At 29.4% G+C, this 18,462-nt stretch overlaps 1 protein-coding gene across 1 annotated transcript in view; it reads left to right on the forward strand.

The window, feature by feature from the left end:
• The window catches only part of LOC148308590 (uncharacterized), a 61,516-nt gene extending 43,790 nt beyond the window's left edge, over positions 1-17,726 (forward strand). Inside the window, exons 4-6 of the mRNA XM_088261495.1 lie at positions 11,106-11,194; positions 14,514-14,706; positions 16,820-17,726. Of these exons, the coding sequence (XP_088117621.1) occupies positions 11,106-11,194; positions 14,514-14,706; positions 16,820-17,055 (518 nt within the window). The 3' untranslated portion in view covers positions 17,056-17,726. The remainder of the gene's footprint in view (positions 1-11,105; positions 11,195-14,513; positions 14,707-16,819) is intronic.
• Positions 17,727-18,462: the final 736 nt, after the last annotated feature.

The following is an 18,462-nucleotide window of genomic DNA, read 5'->3' on the forward strand; positions in this document are numbered from 1 at the left end:
AAATTATGACTTTAATTTATGTCATGTTGGTTGTTGCTGAATCTAGTTGGTTAGTAAAAATGTGAGTGGATAAAAAAAAGTCTTTTTATTTCTCAAAAAAATATATCAATATGATCCACAAAGTTAATGCTTTCAATATTCAAAACAAAATGAATGAGTCACTGTAGGAAAAATCACTTCAACATCTTTTATGGGTGTGTCCAAATATTTGTTAACAAATCTGGGTTTCTCATATTTTTGAACAAGTTTAGATAAATATGAAAATGTTGTGAATAAAATAACCTGGTTAAATAATAAGCTGCATGCAAATTTTAAATCTTCTTTTCAGGCGTATCCCAGTATCTAAAATCCAAACATTTGAGTATTGTGGTTGTCAGTCATGGGTAGAATGGTGAATGTTACACATGTGTTAAGTGATCACTTCACCAAGTCATAAGCCCTGTAAATGCAGACTAGACAGATGAAAAAGAAGTGGAAGTCTGGGTTTTTACAAGGCTTACGACTTGTCCTAGGAAGTGGCTTCTTTATCTTTATTGAGATGCCGAAAAAGAAACTTCAAATAAATAAAGTGAAGAAAATCCAGATTTTCTAGTATTTGGACACACTTAAAATGTTGTGGATATATATATATATATATATATATATATATATATATATATATATATATATATATATATATATATATATATATATATATATATATATATATATATATATATTGATAAAATTAAACACTTGAATAAACCACTTTATCGAGTTTTATTTTTAATTACGACTAGTTTCAACAGATGTTTTCATCTACTAGTACAAATTAAAATCAATTAAATTCAGATTTAATTTGTACCAGAAGATGAAAACATCTGTCGTTTTCGAAACTAGTCGTAAATAAAAATAAAACTCGATAAAGTTGTATATTCAAGTGTATGTCAAAGTGGTATGTTTAATTTTAATAAAATAATCATGTCATTCCACACAGTTAATACCGAATCAATAAATAATATATATATATATATATATGTATATATATATATTTATATATATATATATATATATATATATATATATATATATATATATATATATATATATATATATATATATATATATATATGTATATATATATTTATATATATATATATATATATATATATATATATATATATATATATATATATATATATATATATATATATATATATATATATATATATATATATATATATATATATATATATATATATATATATATATATATATATATATATATATATATATATATATATATATAAATAAATAAATAAATACGAGTATACATATAAAGTAATCTAAACAACTCCGTGAGATATGTGATTTTTTTATAGTACATAAAATATAACGTTGTGTTTGAGAGTCAACCTACGTTAAGAACTTGTCAAATACAGAAATCAAGCACTTTGTTTAGTAAAGGCTTCACAGAATAAATATCATAAGGCTTTCACGAAGTTAACAAATAAGGCAGTATTTCTTGACGTCTACAATTATTACACGTCATCTTTTTAGAACAATATGTACCAAATATTAATTAAAGGTACATATATCCTTTTATCATCATATATACAGGAAATTGAGGTAAACTTTTCGTACACGAATTCTTGGTAAGAAACTGTGATCCCTTCCCAAAAATTCAAGAAAGTTTATTTTCAGTGTAAAATTTATATATTACAATGATCCACAAAGTAAGTGTTTTGAATATTCAAAATTTAATATTTACCATCTCAGTGTGGTATGTGTGAGGAAGCAAACATACCACTCGCTCTACATCGCCGGGGTAACATTATGAGGGCCCTGTTTCCATTATTGTAACATGTTTTTTTTACCCCTCAAATCTGTTTAGTTTGGAAATATTTAATACTGTCACAATGGGTCTCATGCGTCCCCATTAAACCTGAGACAGGTTAACAAATCAAAACTAGCTCTCAAATGTCGAGAATAAGTAAAATATGTGACATGCTGTGAAATAAATGGAATTGTGCTTTCTCCGGAACATCTGAAAACGCGTCGGCGGTAAGTGACGTCCTTTTGAATAATGTTCTCGAGGAGATTTCAAAAGGCACTATCGCCAAAAAAAAATATAAAAAAAGATTGTCGCATTTTTTTGGGAATTTTACAAAACAGTTACATCAAGTCGTTCATATATTCAAGTAATAAAAAACAATAAGTGTAGTATTGCAATTACAAAAAAGTATTCTAGCGTATTATGCTTTTTATAGAGTGATGCTTTTTTTTGTGGAATCTGAGCCCCCCATCCACCCGCAGCAGTTATAGAGTCCTGAGGGACTCTATGTCAGCTGCACATAGAGGAAAATCTTCAAAATATTTCTGAGGAAATAAAAAATGCTCTATTCAATTAATGAGGGGGGAGGAGGATGTACGGACAGAGGCCGACACTTCGTCCCCACCCCTCGGGATCCCCTCATTACCTCTTTTACTTTTAATAAAATAAAACAATAAGAAAACAAAAAAAACTAACAAAAAAAACAATAAGAAAATAAATAAAAAATAACAAAAAATAGAGTGATACTGCAATTGTTGGGTAATAATATATCCAAAATAAAACAAGGTTTGTTGGATTGAATTCTACATTTATTTATGTATGTGTTAATACGTGACGCGTTTCGTCTTCTTAGGACATTATCAAACACTCAATCACACGTGTTAAAATATATATAAATAAATGAATAATTCAATCCAACAAACCTTGTTTTATTTTGGATATATTACCCAACAATTCAATATGGAATTCTACCAACTGTCTGCAGTTACAATAAATATGATACTGCAATGTTAGTAGGTTTTCATAAATTAAGAACATTCAATTCATTCAATTTAAATTCATTATGAAAGAAAAATATATAAAATCGAAGTTTTCAACTCTTGCGTTGTTTTGTTTATAGCAAAGAATTTTGTCTAGCCTATTTAAAAAAATATATAAATATTAATCACTGGTAATAAACCACTAAATGGGTTTTATTTTATTATACACGACTTGTTTCGAAAACTAACGGATGTTTTCATCTACTGGTGAATATAAAAACTGTCATTTGTTTAGCCTCACACCAGTCTAATGATGTCGGTAATGACAAAATTCGGTAACTTGTCAAATAAAATAAAAGTGAAAAAAGTTATATAGGTAGTTGTTGTTTTATCAATAAATCATTTTTAATTAAAGTTTTACTTACAACATTTTGAGTGTGTCCAAATACTTGTTCACAAAATCTGTATTATCTCCATATGTGTACAGTGATCACTTAAACCAGCCTATGACGGTCGTCAGCCCCGTAAATGCCCAGACTTCCATATTCTTCTTCATCTTTGATGAGATTTCAAAAAATAAGATGAAAGTTTTACTTGTTAATAATACCACATTTTATATTGGTATTTACCGAGTAAAACGTCAATTAAAATTGATAGATACTAACACAAAGTACCTGCCAAATCAATTCGTGAAATAATATTGTATATCATTTTCACGGTGTTGAAGAGTGCCATATGCACCATCGGGAGCGTACGAGGGTTGTTAGAAGAAAAAAAAGGATTTGAATTTTGGAGTAGATACATAAATCGAGGATCGGTTTTATTCTTGACATGGCATTCCCGAAAGGGAAGCCATGTTATCATTATAAACCGGAGGTTTTTTTCTATCCTTTCTCGTGTTCAAACGCCCGAGCCTTCTGAAGGGGAGTGTATGAGGGGTGAGTTGCTCGCGGAGATGTAACGTTTTTACTTTTCGTGAGTGTGTTTGCGGGCTGGATAAAATATCGAATGTGATTGGAACTCACGGCTGGCAACATTTCGAAGGTAGACTCTTTGAGGTCTTTTAAATTCGCTTTCACTAAGCTCGATTCCGTTTGGCAAACATTACTTTATAAGTCGAAACATACAAAGGCATATTTGGTTGAACGACTATTCACATGTATATATATATATATATATATATATATATATATATATATATATATATATATATATATATATATATATATATATATATATATATATATATATATAAAACCCTTATCCGCACCCAATGGTGCATAGGGCACTGCATTGTTTAGAATTAGTGTTATCTTGATCGTTAAATACGCGGTGCTCACCACCTGTAGGCTGGTTTAAGTGATCACATTGTTTGCACGTAGGGTTAAAAACTACATTACAGAATTTTATATTACTTTTATCGTTGGAAGTGAAGCATGATGTTTTTAAAATACTGAAACTGAACGTATGGTAAGCCTAGCTTTACCCTTCATATCATAGTTCATATCGTAGTCGTACGAAAGTGACCAACTAACAAAACGTAAAATGTTCAGAAGGGCCATTTAAATCACTTTCGCTTGGCAAGAAAATAAACATCAATGCAGCTAGTCATTTTTAACAAGTCAATATATTATACTTCCAAGTTTAAAATCCTTTGGCATTTTTTCAGGGCAATATTAAGCTAGTAAGATATCAAATAGTCAATGATGACGTTTTTGTATAAAATGCACTTGGTCACTTTATCCTGTATGACTACGATATGTGAGGTCAATTTGGCCTTAATTCATATTTAGTTCTAACAAGCAATTCATACGTTCTTTCCCGAGACTCTCCAAATTCCGCTGACCGATTCATTATCTCGTGGAAAGCTCTTCGCGTTGATTGGGCAAACAGAACGTCCCACTTCGCCTCCTTCCATCTCCCGACCTGATCCCGACCTACCTCCAACCTACTCGCTTCCATTGTGGACCATAGATGGCGAGAGAATACAGAGATTCGGCACGAAGTGTGGCGTGGCGATTTAAGATGAATATTTTTTCCTTTTGTGATTGAACTTTTTCAGTTTTAATGATAAAAAAGCACTCCCCTAAGGTCGAGAGCGAACGATCGCTCTTCGTGAATCACAGCCCGTGTTTTAACGGTATTATAAAATTCCTTTAATTATATCAAGTGTGCAACGTTTTATTCCTGGCATAAAGGAACGCGGTACTCTGGGATGTTAGATGGTTTAAAAAAATAAGATCTTTTTAAAAACTTAATATTTAATACGATATATAACATCTACGAATATACGTTAATATTATTTAGCTAACTTTTAATAGCTCTACATAATGGAGTCTTGGTTCCAACTCTAAGGTATGCAAATGAAGCATGGAGTAAAGAAAAGGTTGGAAGTAGGCTGAATGCATCTGCAGGTGAAAATTAAAACATGTTTTAATTTTCACCTGCAGATAAAAAAACATTTGTTAGTTTTCGAAACAAGTCGAGTTTAATGAAATAAAACTGGAGATTGCGATAAAAAATATATAGGCCAAACCGCGAGAAATTTAGAGATTAGAATTAAAGAACATCGTAGCGGTATTGCTAGTAATTATTTTTCGAAATTTGTAAATCACATAATATATACAAATCACTCATTCCACTCTCATAAATTAAAATTATTACACCTTGTTCCACATAAAGGCTAAATTAAGAATTATTTAGAAAATTTTGAAATCCAAAAAAACCTAAATTCTAATAATAATTTATTAAATAAAATATTGTTTCAAAATTCTTCACCTTTGCTTTCCGTTTTTCCTTTGTTTTCAAACTCCGCCCCTTGACAAACCCCCTCTCGCTAACTTACCCCTGGACGATGGAAGTTTATCTTCCGAAACTAGTAGTCTTTATATATATAAAACAAGTGTTTCTTTCGTCATTAAAATAAAACTCATTAAGTGGTTTATTACAAGAGTTTAATTTTAAAAAAAATCAACATGTCATTCCACAAAGTTAATACCGAATCAATAAATAATATGTATGATAGATGTTCGAATGGTGGAAACAGGATAGAATGGAAGGATAACCTAAGCATTATCGATAAAATTAAAATGTAAAGTACATGAAAGTGGTAAGGTCAGGAGTCGGAATAATCAGCGAGTATGTATGAGGAGGTACGTGAATTTGGAAGAGGCGAAAATTGTAAACAATATAAACACATAAAACAAAACCTAACACATACCTCTTTGGGTAAAAAGAACTTTGATTATTATGCAATAAAACTGTGCAACCTACTTCCATTACCTATACATCTTTTTTAATTAGAAACTTAATATAAAAGAGCTATTCATAATTGGAAAATGGAAGTGGGTAGATCTGAAATAGATCGCATCATTCGGCATAAAAAATCATGTAAATAGTTTTTTAATTAAGTATTGTGCCATCGGCACGGAAAACTCAGTGAGGGCACATTATTGCAATCTGTAATTTGTAATTATATGTATGATGAAATATAAATAAATAAAAGAATACTAAAATTATATAATAATAATAATAAAACCCTTATCCGCACCCCAATGGTGCATAGGGCACTGCGTAATACAAACGCAGTGTTATTTTGATCGTTTACACATGAAGGAAAGGTGATCAGCCATTCGCTTCAGGTTCCAGTCCAGGGTAAAATTGAATAAATAGTACAGTGAAAAAATCACTTATAATTATTTAACCCCCCCTGGGAATCGAACCCGGGACCTCCAGAACGGTAGCCGAGCGTGCTGACCATTACACTACGGAGGTTAACAAAATTATATAATTCATATATAACTTCTACTTAATATATTCTTATTTCTTTATGTACATATAGCTTCTAGAAGTTATGACCACTCTACTGTGGAAGTTCGACTGTGTTATCGGAACTTCAAATAATGTTATGTTCAAGAAGGCGTAAAGAAATAAGATTAAACTTCAGCCGCTTCCTCCGGATGCTTACTATGGATGAGCGCGAGGTGAGGTGATTGCTGGACTAGGGTGGATCAAATGACGAAATCTAGGAAAAAAAAAAAAAAAAAACTCTGCGATTTATTTTTTAATTTTTTAAATATTTGCTTTTCATGTAACTAATTAACTAACTGACTATCAAGCCGCTCTTCAACAGGGGTAGGGAGAGAGAATAGAACGCCACACCAATCTGTCATTGCAAACAATCTTAGCCTCTTCCACATTTGTGCATCTCCTCATGCACACCTACCCATTATTCCTTTTTTTAGTGCCAGAATAAAATCACAACTATATACTCATACTTAGTTTTTTTCACAAACATTTTATTTGACCAGCGACCGGGTTTTGCCGTAACCGGCATCATCAGACTAGGTCAATAGGCTAGGTCAACCGACATCATCAGACATCACCAGTCTGATGATGTCAGCTACGACGAAACCCGGTTCCTGGTTTTCCAAAAGAAAATGATGAATGAAAATATTGATTATATATCGTCTGTTATAAACACAACGAGTCTACATAATACAATATTTTATAGGTTGAGTATGTTAAATTAGAAATTCCTCCCGTCTGACAAAGATCCATTATCCAGAAAACAGTATTGTCCATCAAAATTCCTTCATCCTCACAAAAGGGTGTTATTACCATTTTTCGAACCTATGCTACTTCTGATTTTCAAGCTCTCCAATTTGCATTTTTAGAGTATCTGTCCACCCTAACGCAGCATCTCTTCCTGAAAATATATTGTAAATATATGTACTCATATATTGAACGTCTAGACAACTTCCACGTCAGGGTAGGATGCTACTAAACATAATATGATTCCGTTCATAGCTCAAAGTGTAAAGAGCGTTGCCCTAAAATGGTGTAGCTTTCCAACCAATATGATAATGTGATACTACCTAGTATCATGTTTATCCTGAATGATTTTGCATTTTTCGTGGCTCAGCTCAATTTTTACAATCGTATATATATATATATATAAATATATATATATATATAAATATATATATATATATATATATATATATATATATATATATATATATATATATATATATATATATATATATATATATATATATATATATATATATATATATATATATATATATATATATATATATATATATATATATATATATATATATATATATACATAAATATATATATAAATATATATATATATATATATATATATTTATATATATACATATATATATATATATATATTTATATATATACATATATATATATATATATATATATATATATATATATATATATATATATATATATAAATATATATATATATATAATTTAAAACCCCTTTTTATGTATTGATTCAGCAGTCATATTGCGATACGGCAAGCGCCGTGGCGTAGTTGGGTAGACGCTCGACTGCGAAACTGGTGTCGCGGGTTCGATTCCCGCCAATTGCAAAATAAATTCAAAAAAGATTTATTTTCAATTCGTCTGGGTGTCTGTGGTGTATTTTTCCTTACCTTCCCTATGCTTACTATCCTACCAGCAGACAAGACTCTAATAGAGGCTATGCGGGTTGTTCCTTTATTTAAAAAAAAAATAATAATAATAGTTGTAATAATAATAAATATTCCTTTTTACAACATTTTGAGTGCGTCCAAATACTTTTCACAAACAATGTTACACGTGTGTAAAGAGATCACCTAAACCAGCCTATGACAGTCGTCAGCCCCGTAAATGCCCAGACTTCCATATTCTTCTTCATCTTTGATGAGATGTCAAAAAGTAATATTCCTTTTTAATTTAAATTTAAATCGGTAAATACTAAATAATAAAATCATTAATGACACGTGTTTCGACTCATCCTACTTTATTTTCAAACACTGCATGTGAAGATAAGTCTTAATTTTAGAGTTGTGCTCTTAGGACTTGAAACTAAGGACTTAGGACTAGGAGTTGTGACATAGGATGAAGAGGGGTAAAATATATATATATATATATATATATATATATATATATATATATATATATATATATATATATATATATATATATGTATATTTATATATATATATATATATATATATATATATATATATATATATATATATATATATATATATATATATATACATATATATATATATATAAATATATATATATATATATATATATATATATATATATATATATATATATATATATATATATATATATATATATATATATATATATATATATATATATATATGTATATATATATATTTATATATATATACATATATATATATAAATATATATATATATATATATATATATATATATATATATATATATATATATATATATATATATATATATATATATATATATATATATATATATATATATATATATATATATATATATATATTTAGCAGTAGAAACATGGTATTAGCGGGATGCTTTAGTCAAATTTAGACTAAGATTCATATATTGTGTTTGAAAATAATTCGGAATGCATCGAAACACGTGCCAAAATAGATATTAAGAAAAAGTGGCGTATACTTAAATTTAAATAATACAAAAAAAAGTTACGATGTTCAACTGTTTTATTATCAATAATTTTTTAAATAGCTATATGGAACATATAGTAGTAAAAATACAAAAGGGTTTGGTAACAACTTTATGTCAGGATTAAAATTACGTGATTGGCTTATAATAAAATTACAATAGAAAACGGACTCTCTTAGCATAAACTTCATAAAACTCAACATTGCAGATAAAAATATGTCAAATTATAAACATATGTGATAATCCCTAATAAAATGACAGTATCTTCAAATTTTTTATTAAATACGTATGTTTTAAAATTCAAATTTGTAAAAATATATTTGTTGAAAATTAACTTCAGTTGGAAAGATATATAAACTGAGAGAAAGTGATATCATCACAATCGTGCAATCGAAAAACTAACAGTTATTCATCAGTCACACCTCTACTAAATATACAAATATCGCTCACTCCTTTCAACAACGTCATATTTCATAAAACTTCATTTTTCAGTAGATCGTTTTTAAAGTTCAAAAATATAATGAAATGTGCTAAAAATAAATATCAAGCCGCTTATTGAACTTTTTACTGTGCAACAGATCTTTTTAGGTAAAATCTGAATGTTTGTTCGCTATTTGAAAAATATTTATAATTTATAAAAAAAATAATAAACAATACCTTTAAAAATGCAAAAACAACACTTTCTGCCCTGTAGCGGGTAAATATTAAGTTAAAAATATGCCGCTTTTGCTGGGATATAGTACATTTTCTGGGCATTCCGAAAACATGCACAACTGGAAATAAACGATTTTTGATATATGACGTTGTTGAAAGGAGTGAGCGACATGTGTGTAGACTTCTTGGTTTATCCTAGTTTTCTCTTGTACAATATTATTTGCTTCGAACGCGGAAATATCCTGTCATGAATAGTAAGATGTATTATACATATGTGTGTGTACATAAGAAAACCGGAGGTGGCTGTCCAGAGCACACTCATATCAAAAGGAGTCGAAAGGACTTTATACGAATACATATATTCATACCATATTTGTAGGGGGTGATTTTGCAACGAGAAACCTTTCTATAGAGCCTCAACTCTGGACCCGGAATGGAGTCTTGATATCCACCCTTAAGTGAGTACTTTTCCCCTAAGAAAAGGAAATGTCAGAAAAAGGTTGAAAAAAATGTTTGGGGTAGAATTAAGCATGTTAGGAGCAGTCGGATTTGAAAAATTACGCTGTGTGCTGAATGTATGACGTTCGTTTATCATAATCAACTACGAAACGGCGAACATTCCCTATCTGAGAAGCATATGTATGGGCGTGTATAGAAATATAAAACAGAGGTATGGTTTAAAGTAAAGGTGTGGTATTCATTACTTTTCTCGGTTTATACTTCTTTGCAGCTTGAGTTTTTGATGTCAAATTACCGAACAAATTTTTCTGTTTTTTTTTTTTAATGTTTAAGAGGTCGATTTCTCAGATATGCATATAATTGTTCTATTTTAATTTTTGTTTTATTTGATGTTTTTTAATTTAAAATTTAATTTATTTAAATTTTATTGTATGTCTTTTTCCTGTGTTACGTTTTTTATGTCAAATTGTCAAATTAATATATTTTTCCGGTTTGAATTTTTTTAACGTTATTGACGTCAAATTCAAACACATTTTTAAATCAAATTCTCGAATCTATGGCTTTTTTGAAAAACGCATCGTGCACTGAATGGCGTGATAAGCGTGTTCTTGAAACTTATTACTTAAGTTTTAATGCTTTCTTCTTCATCAATGTTGAAATATCAATAAAAATCTTTTCTTTTTCAGATGAAGAATACGGCCAGAAAAATGTGTCTGTTCTACTCGACGGTAATGAAACTGAGTTGGAGATTATTGACCATCCCTGCCTCAGAAATGTCGGTAAGTTAATCATTATAGGGTTATATATATATATATATATATATATATATATATATATATATATATATATTATATATATATATATATATAATATATATATATATATATATATATATATATATATATATATATATATATATATATATATATATATAAATATATATATATATATATATATATATATATATATATATATATATATATATATATATATATATAAATATATATATATATATATATATATATATATATATATATATATATATATATATATATATATATATATATATATATATATATATATATATATATATATATATATATATATATATATATATATATATATATATATATATATAATATATATATATATATATATAAATATATATATATATATATATATATATATATATATATATATATATATATATATATATATATATATATATATATATATATATATATATATATAAATATATATATATATATATATTTACTACTGCTACTACTACTACCATCACGCCGTTTCCCCGCAGGGGTAGGTAGAGAGGATGAAACGCCACACTCTTCTGTCCTGACATACACTCCTAGCCTCCTTCACATCCATACATCTAGTCATACATGCCCTCCGATTACGCAGACATTTGACACCGCCAGATTTTAGGTTCTGATTGATCTGATCGTGCCAAGTCTTTTTCGGTCGTCCACGTTCTGTTTTCTATATTTATATTTATATATATATATATATATATATATATATATAATATATATATATATATATATTTATATATATATATATATATATATATATATATATATATATATATATAAATATATATATATATATATATATATATATATATATATATATATATATATATATATATATATATATATATATATATAAATATATATATATATATATATATATATATATATATATATATATATATATATATATATATATATATATATATATATATATATATATATATATATATATATATATATATATATATATATATATATATAAATATATATTTATATATATATAAATATATACATATGTGACAGGACGTGTAGAGCTTCTGTAAGAATCATCCCTGAATCATTCCCATGCGATAGGAACCTTTCAAACACATATTGAGAGAAATATTTTTTTTAACAAATTTTTAATTTTTAAACCAAAATTTTAAATGAAAATTTGTCGAATTAAAATACTTTTTCCAAAGAACTAAGCTATTATGTGTGATATAAATGTTTGATAATGAGTAGAATGGTAAACATTAAAATGTGTAAAATGATCGCTTAAGCCAACGAAATGGCAGGTTGTAAGCTGTGGGAAGCTAAGACATCCATATACAAGTTTCATACCAAGTTGAGACACTTTTAATTCTTTTTTTAATTTTTTTTTCCATTTCACGAGAATCATTCAAGGTGATTGAAAAGTGGAAAAAATTCCGTGCGAACTTTCGGAAAATTATCGGAAAACCGGAAAAGCGGAATGTGGAAAATCTGTGCCTTTATTGTTCTCGTTGGCGGGAAAATAAAATAATAAAAACAACATGGCGACCGCTAAACGCCATTCTGTTAAACGAAATACCTCATACGCCTGCATTCTCCGATAAAAGCGTTTTTTCGCGCGTGATAAAACGTTAAAAGCGTATTTACACCCATAAGGTTGAAAATGTGTAACTAGGTATTTGCTGTTTAAATACGAGTATAAAATAAAATAAAATAAAATCTTTGTCCACCTCCATAGTGTCATGGTCAGCACGCTCGTTTAACTAACTGGAGGTCCGGGTTCGATTCCCAGGGACGGTTCAAACACACATAAGTGATTCTTTCCCTCTAACGTTTATTTTATATTACCCTGGACTGGTACTTCGAGCGGAGGGCCGATCACCTTTCCCTCATGTGTTAAGCTGCAGTGCCCTATGCACCATCGGCTTAGGGTTGAGGAATTGAATGGTTTGAATGAATAAAAAAATAAAATAAAATAAAATATATGTTTGAGATCGTTAAAAAGCTTAAAAATATAATACAATGTATTAAAAATAAATATCGAGCCACTAATTGAACTTTTTATTGTGTAACAGATCTTTTTAGGTAAAACCTGAAGGTTTTTTCTTCATTTGAAAAATATTTAGTATTTTTAAAAAAATAATTAAACAATACCTTTTCTTTAAAATGTAAAAACAACACTATCTGCCCTGTAGCAGGTAAATATAAAGTTTAAAAGTTTGCTGGGATATAGTACATTTTCTGGACATTCCGAAAACATGCACAACTGAAAATTGACGATTTTTGATATTTGACGCTGTTAAAAGGAGTGAGCGATATATTACTAATTTAAAGCTGCCTAATATATGTACACGTTTTAGATTATCAGCGACCGTCATACGATAAAGGTTTGTTTGACGTTCTTGAAAAAAATGAGCGATATATATACATCTTCTTACAATAAGCAAAACATTTATTTTTAAATTCTTTCATACTCTTTTCATACTTCATACATTCAGGCATTTCATCATACATTTTAAAACCCTTAAACATTAAACAATTTTGTGAGTCGATTGTTTTTTTTTAATGGCAGTTTTATTTGAGCCATTGTTTACTTTGTGTAATACCACTTTTATAAACATTTATTCGTGACTACCGTTTTCGGAAAATCAATTCATCGTCAGATCATTAAAATAAAATTATGAGAATTTGACATTTGTATGAAAATAAAATTTTAAAAGAGAGAAAGAAGACAAATGAATCTCAATGGGAATATTTTCAAATGTTGACTCGAATTCATATTGTGATTCATTGGTCTTATTTCTCTCTTTCAAAATTCAATTTTTAGACAAATGTCAAGTTGTGATAATTTTGTTTTAATGACCTGACAATGGAATAATTTTCCGAAACCGGTAGTCACGAATAAGTGTTTATAAAAGTGGTATTACACAAAGTAAACAATAGATTATATTTCATTTTTTGGTGCATAGGGCACTGTATTATACAAATACAGAGTTATCTTGATCGTTAACACACGAAGGAAAGGTGATCAGCCCTCCGCTTCAGGTACCAGACCAGGGTAATATTGGATAAATATTAAAGTGAAAAAATCACTTTTTTTTTCACTCTAATATGGATTATAAGGAGAGTGTTTTTTTTTAAATTCTCTTTTGGCTAATACAGTAGAGTCCTGAAAACTTGGACCAATGTGGACCAAAGGGTAGTTGAGTTTAGGAAAATGTCGGGTTATGAATGAGCTTACTATAAGCTGATTCAAATTAACGTACGAGTTTATATTTTATATGTTTCCAGGTGGAAAGTTTTTGCGCAACGTACAACGCTGACGTGTTCGTGGTGGTGTACTCAGTGGAAGACCGACAGAGTCTGAAGGTGGCTGAGGAGATCTTGCTGTACCTCCTGAAGGGAGACTACATGTCCACCCGGGGAGTCATCCTGGTGGCCAACAAGGCGGACCTGGAGAGGAAGAGGGAGGTTCCCATGGTTGGCAAGTATCAGAAAACTAACTATATTACTCAAAATTAACTTAGAACATTTTTATTATTTAAACCATATCGGCTCCCTATGTGGAGCATATGGAGTCTACAAACTGTCCCCAAGCTTTTCTGTCAGCTGCTAGCTCCTTTGCATCCTCCCAAGTCAGATTCGCTTCGCGAAGTTCTGACTTGTCAGCAGTGGCCGTCCTGGGCGGCGCGAACCTGATGCCTTGTAAAAGAGGCAAGCTTGATGAAGGCTCTCGGGAGGCATGCGGAGTACATGACCAAGCTCTACTTCATATATGTTGAGATGTCAAAATATAAAAATAACCCCTCAGTAGAGAAAACCCAGATTAGTGAACACACTCAAAATGTTGTATTTAAAACATATGTGAAAAAAAAAATGTCAAGGGTAGGACCAATCATTTTGTTTTCGCATAATTTAACGCTTATGTTAACACTGACGCGGTGCCATATGCACCGTCTGAATGCAAAGAGAGGTCGAAGGAAGAAAACTTTGTTGATTTGAATGTGTTATCCTGTGCGGAGGAAGTAGCCTAAGACCGATAACTCACCCTTTAAGTAATTTACTAGAAAGATAACCAAAGGCTTAGCATGGTCCTTATAGACCTTTGAAACTACCGTAGTAAGCAGCTTACAACCCTCATAGTATGAAAGTTTACCTCCCGTAGTAAGTCTAGTATTTAAGACAGGATAATCAATAGTCCGCAAATTAATTTTCTTTAAGCCCAGGTAAAATTCAACGTATGTTATTGAATTTTTTGCTTCAAACAACGTTTTTGTATTAATAAAATAAGGTTTTATTAACGTAGTATACAGGATAAAGGAACAACATGAAGTGCCCTTGAGGTAGTATTTTACGAAAATGGTGCTACATAAATTATCCAAAATTATTAATTACTTTTAACATTATCATAAATATCGCTCAATCCTTTCAAGAACGTCATAAATAAAAAAAATCGTCAATTTTCAGTTGCGCATGTTTTCGGAATGCCCAGAAAATGTACTATATCTTAGCAAAAGAGGCATATTTTTAACTTAATATTTACCCGCTACAGGGCAGAAAGTGTTGTTTTTGCATTTTGAGGAAAAGGTATTGTTTGAATATTTTTTTTAATAAGCTAAATATTTTTCAAATGAAGAAAAAACCTTCAGGTTTTGTATTAATAAAATAAGGTTTTCTTCGACATAAATATATGGTTTTGAAGAGAAAAAATATGTTTATAAAAAAAAATTAAAAATAATTTTACTTAATTTTAATTTTTTTTTAAAAAATATATCTGACTCTAGGTTTTTCTATTATTGTAATTTACTGTACCAATAATATGACTATTTTTTTTCTATATTTTCTCTAAGCATTATAGATTAAATTAAAAAAGGTGTATTGGTATAAAAGATGGTTTGTAGGTACATGTGGAACGAATGAGTGAGAAAATCAAATTTTTGAAGTGAATGTAGTTGGAAAAGAAACAAATGAAGACAGAGGAAAACTTGGCACGATCGGGATTGTCAAATACTTGAAAGCTGTCGCGTTAGGAGTCGAAATAATCGGTGGGTATGTTTGAGGAGATGCATGATCGTGGAAAAGGCAAAGAGTTTTAGGAAAGACAGAGGGTTGTGGCGTTCTATTCCTTCTGCTCATCCATGCGTGATGGTTAGTTCGTAAGATTTTATAATTTAAAACTTTTTTGCTTTTTTCTTCCAGGAGGGATAGGATCCCTCTTCCAGGTATTTTCACAAACTTACAATTGTTGAATTTCGTAACCGGAATAGTATAAGTACTTTGTGTAACTCGTTTATGTGTGTGGCTTGATTTATGTAACGATTCTGTATAATTCCCAATCAAAGAATAAAAACATATTTATATTATTTTTTGACATCTCATCAAAGATGAAGAAGAATATGGAAGTCTGGGCATTTACGGGGCTGACGACCGTCATGGGCTGGTATCTCCCATATTCTTCTTCATCTTTGATGAGATGTCTAAAGATAATATGAAAAATACTCCTGTAATTGGAGATAATCCAGATTTTGTTAACAAGTATTTGGACACACTCAAAATGTTGTAAAAAAACATAATTGGTTGTTTGGTATCCCTTTCAGTCGGCAGGCGTCTGGCCAACAACTGCGGCTGCAAGTTCATCGAGGCTTCCAGCGGCATAGCCCACAACGTGGACGAGCTGCTGGTCGGCATCCTGGCGCAGGTGCAGCTGAACCCCAAGCGGGCGCGCCGGCGGCCCCCCGGAGCCGCGGGCCCCGGCGGCGGAGCCCGCCTGCTGGCCAAGCTGCTCGGCTTCCGCCGCAGGGCCAGGTCCTGCGAGAACTTGTTCGTGATATAACTGGCAACTGCTCGTAATATGGTTTTGCACACCTCTTCAATATTCATGATCTCCTAATACATGCCCTCTAATTATTCCTGACAAGACCACACACTTTTTTTAGATGGGAGTTGCATTTATTATTTTACCTTGATAATTATGTACAAGGTTTATACATCATTAAGTGGATTTTTGTTTCTTCTAACTTAAAAAAAAGATGTTTCATTTTTATCTGTGTTGGGTAAAGGTTGGTTAGGTCAATCTCACTGGCTGCCTGCTGAAACAATCTAGCTTTGCACACCTCTTCAATATTCATGATCTCCTAATACATGCCCTTCGATTATTACAACTCCTGTGACCTGACCACATTCTTTATGTTCCACATGTATTTGATACACTTTTTGTTTAGATAGAAGTTGAATTTATTATTTGCCTTGCTTATTATGTAGGTACAAGGATTATAGATCATTGTGTTTTTTTTTGTTTCTTCTAAACTAAAAATTGATGTTTTATTTTGATTTGTATTGGGTTAGGTTAGACTGACTTTCCCTTGATCATGATCTCAATATCTGAATATTCTTATTATCTTTTTTCAGTTTCAGAATTTTGATATTGAAAAATGGTTCATACGTAAAAATTGAACTGCAAATGTATTACGAAATATTTCTGGAAATAATTATTACTTAAAATTTAGTTTGTGTGATAGATGTATGTAAGTTAAAGTTTATATTACATTATGACATATTTAATAACATTTTATAAAAACTAATGTTTTATTGTATAAAATATTATGTAAATATCTATTTTATTCTAAGGAATTGAAAATACACCAAAAACTTTATATTTTACTTTAGTTAGTTATTCAAACATTAAATTATATGGACCGTACTATTGATTCAAATAAAGATTTCATGCATTTTTCTGAATTTAATGTGTTTAAAAAAAACAACCAATAGCTCTTAAAAAATAACCCTTTATATTTATATATATATATATATATATATATATATATATATATATATATATATATATATATATATATATATATATATATATATATATATATAAATATATATAATTTAATGTTTGTAAATTATTTCATTCAAATGTTGACCGCAGCCGCGCCTCAAATGGTCCATACACTTTCCAACATTTCGCATACACTTTCCGACATTTCGGCCGGTATCATCCATTTAACAAAATTACCGATTACCATGTAATTTAGGTAAATAAATATGATATGCATAAGTGTAATAAATACGTATTTCGATAATATTTTTAATACTATGCAGTTTTAATAAGAAACTCTCTAAATTAAGTGTTTTTTTAACTTAAAAATATATAAAATGAAGCTGGATAAGATCTTTGAAAAAGAAAAAAATGTTAATTAAAATATAGTTAAGAAATTTATGCTTAAGATGTAAAAAT

This window comes from Brachycentrus maculatus, unplaced genomic scaffold (assembly GCF_059751285.1).
Source record: "Brachycentrus maculatus isolate JH-2025_06_01 unplaced genomic scaffold, ASM5975128v1 h1tg000157l, whole genome shotgun sequence".
Taxonomy (NCBI): Eukaryota; Metazoa; Arthropoda; class Insecta; order Trichoptera; family Brachycentridae; genus Brachycentrus; species Brachycentrus maculatus.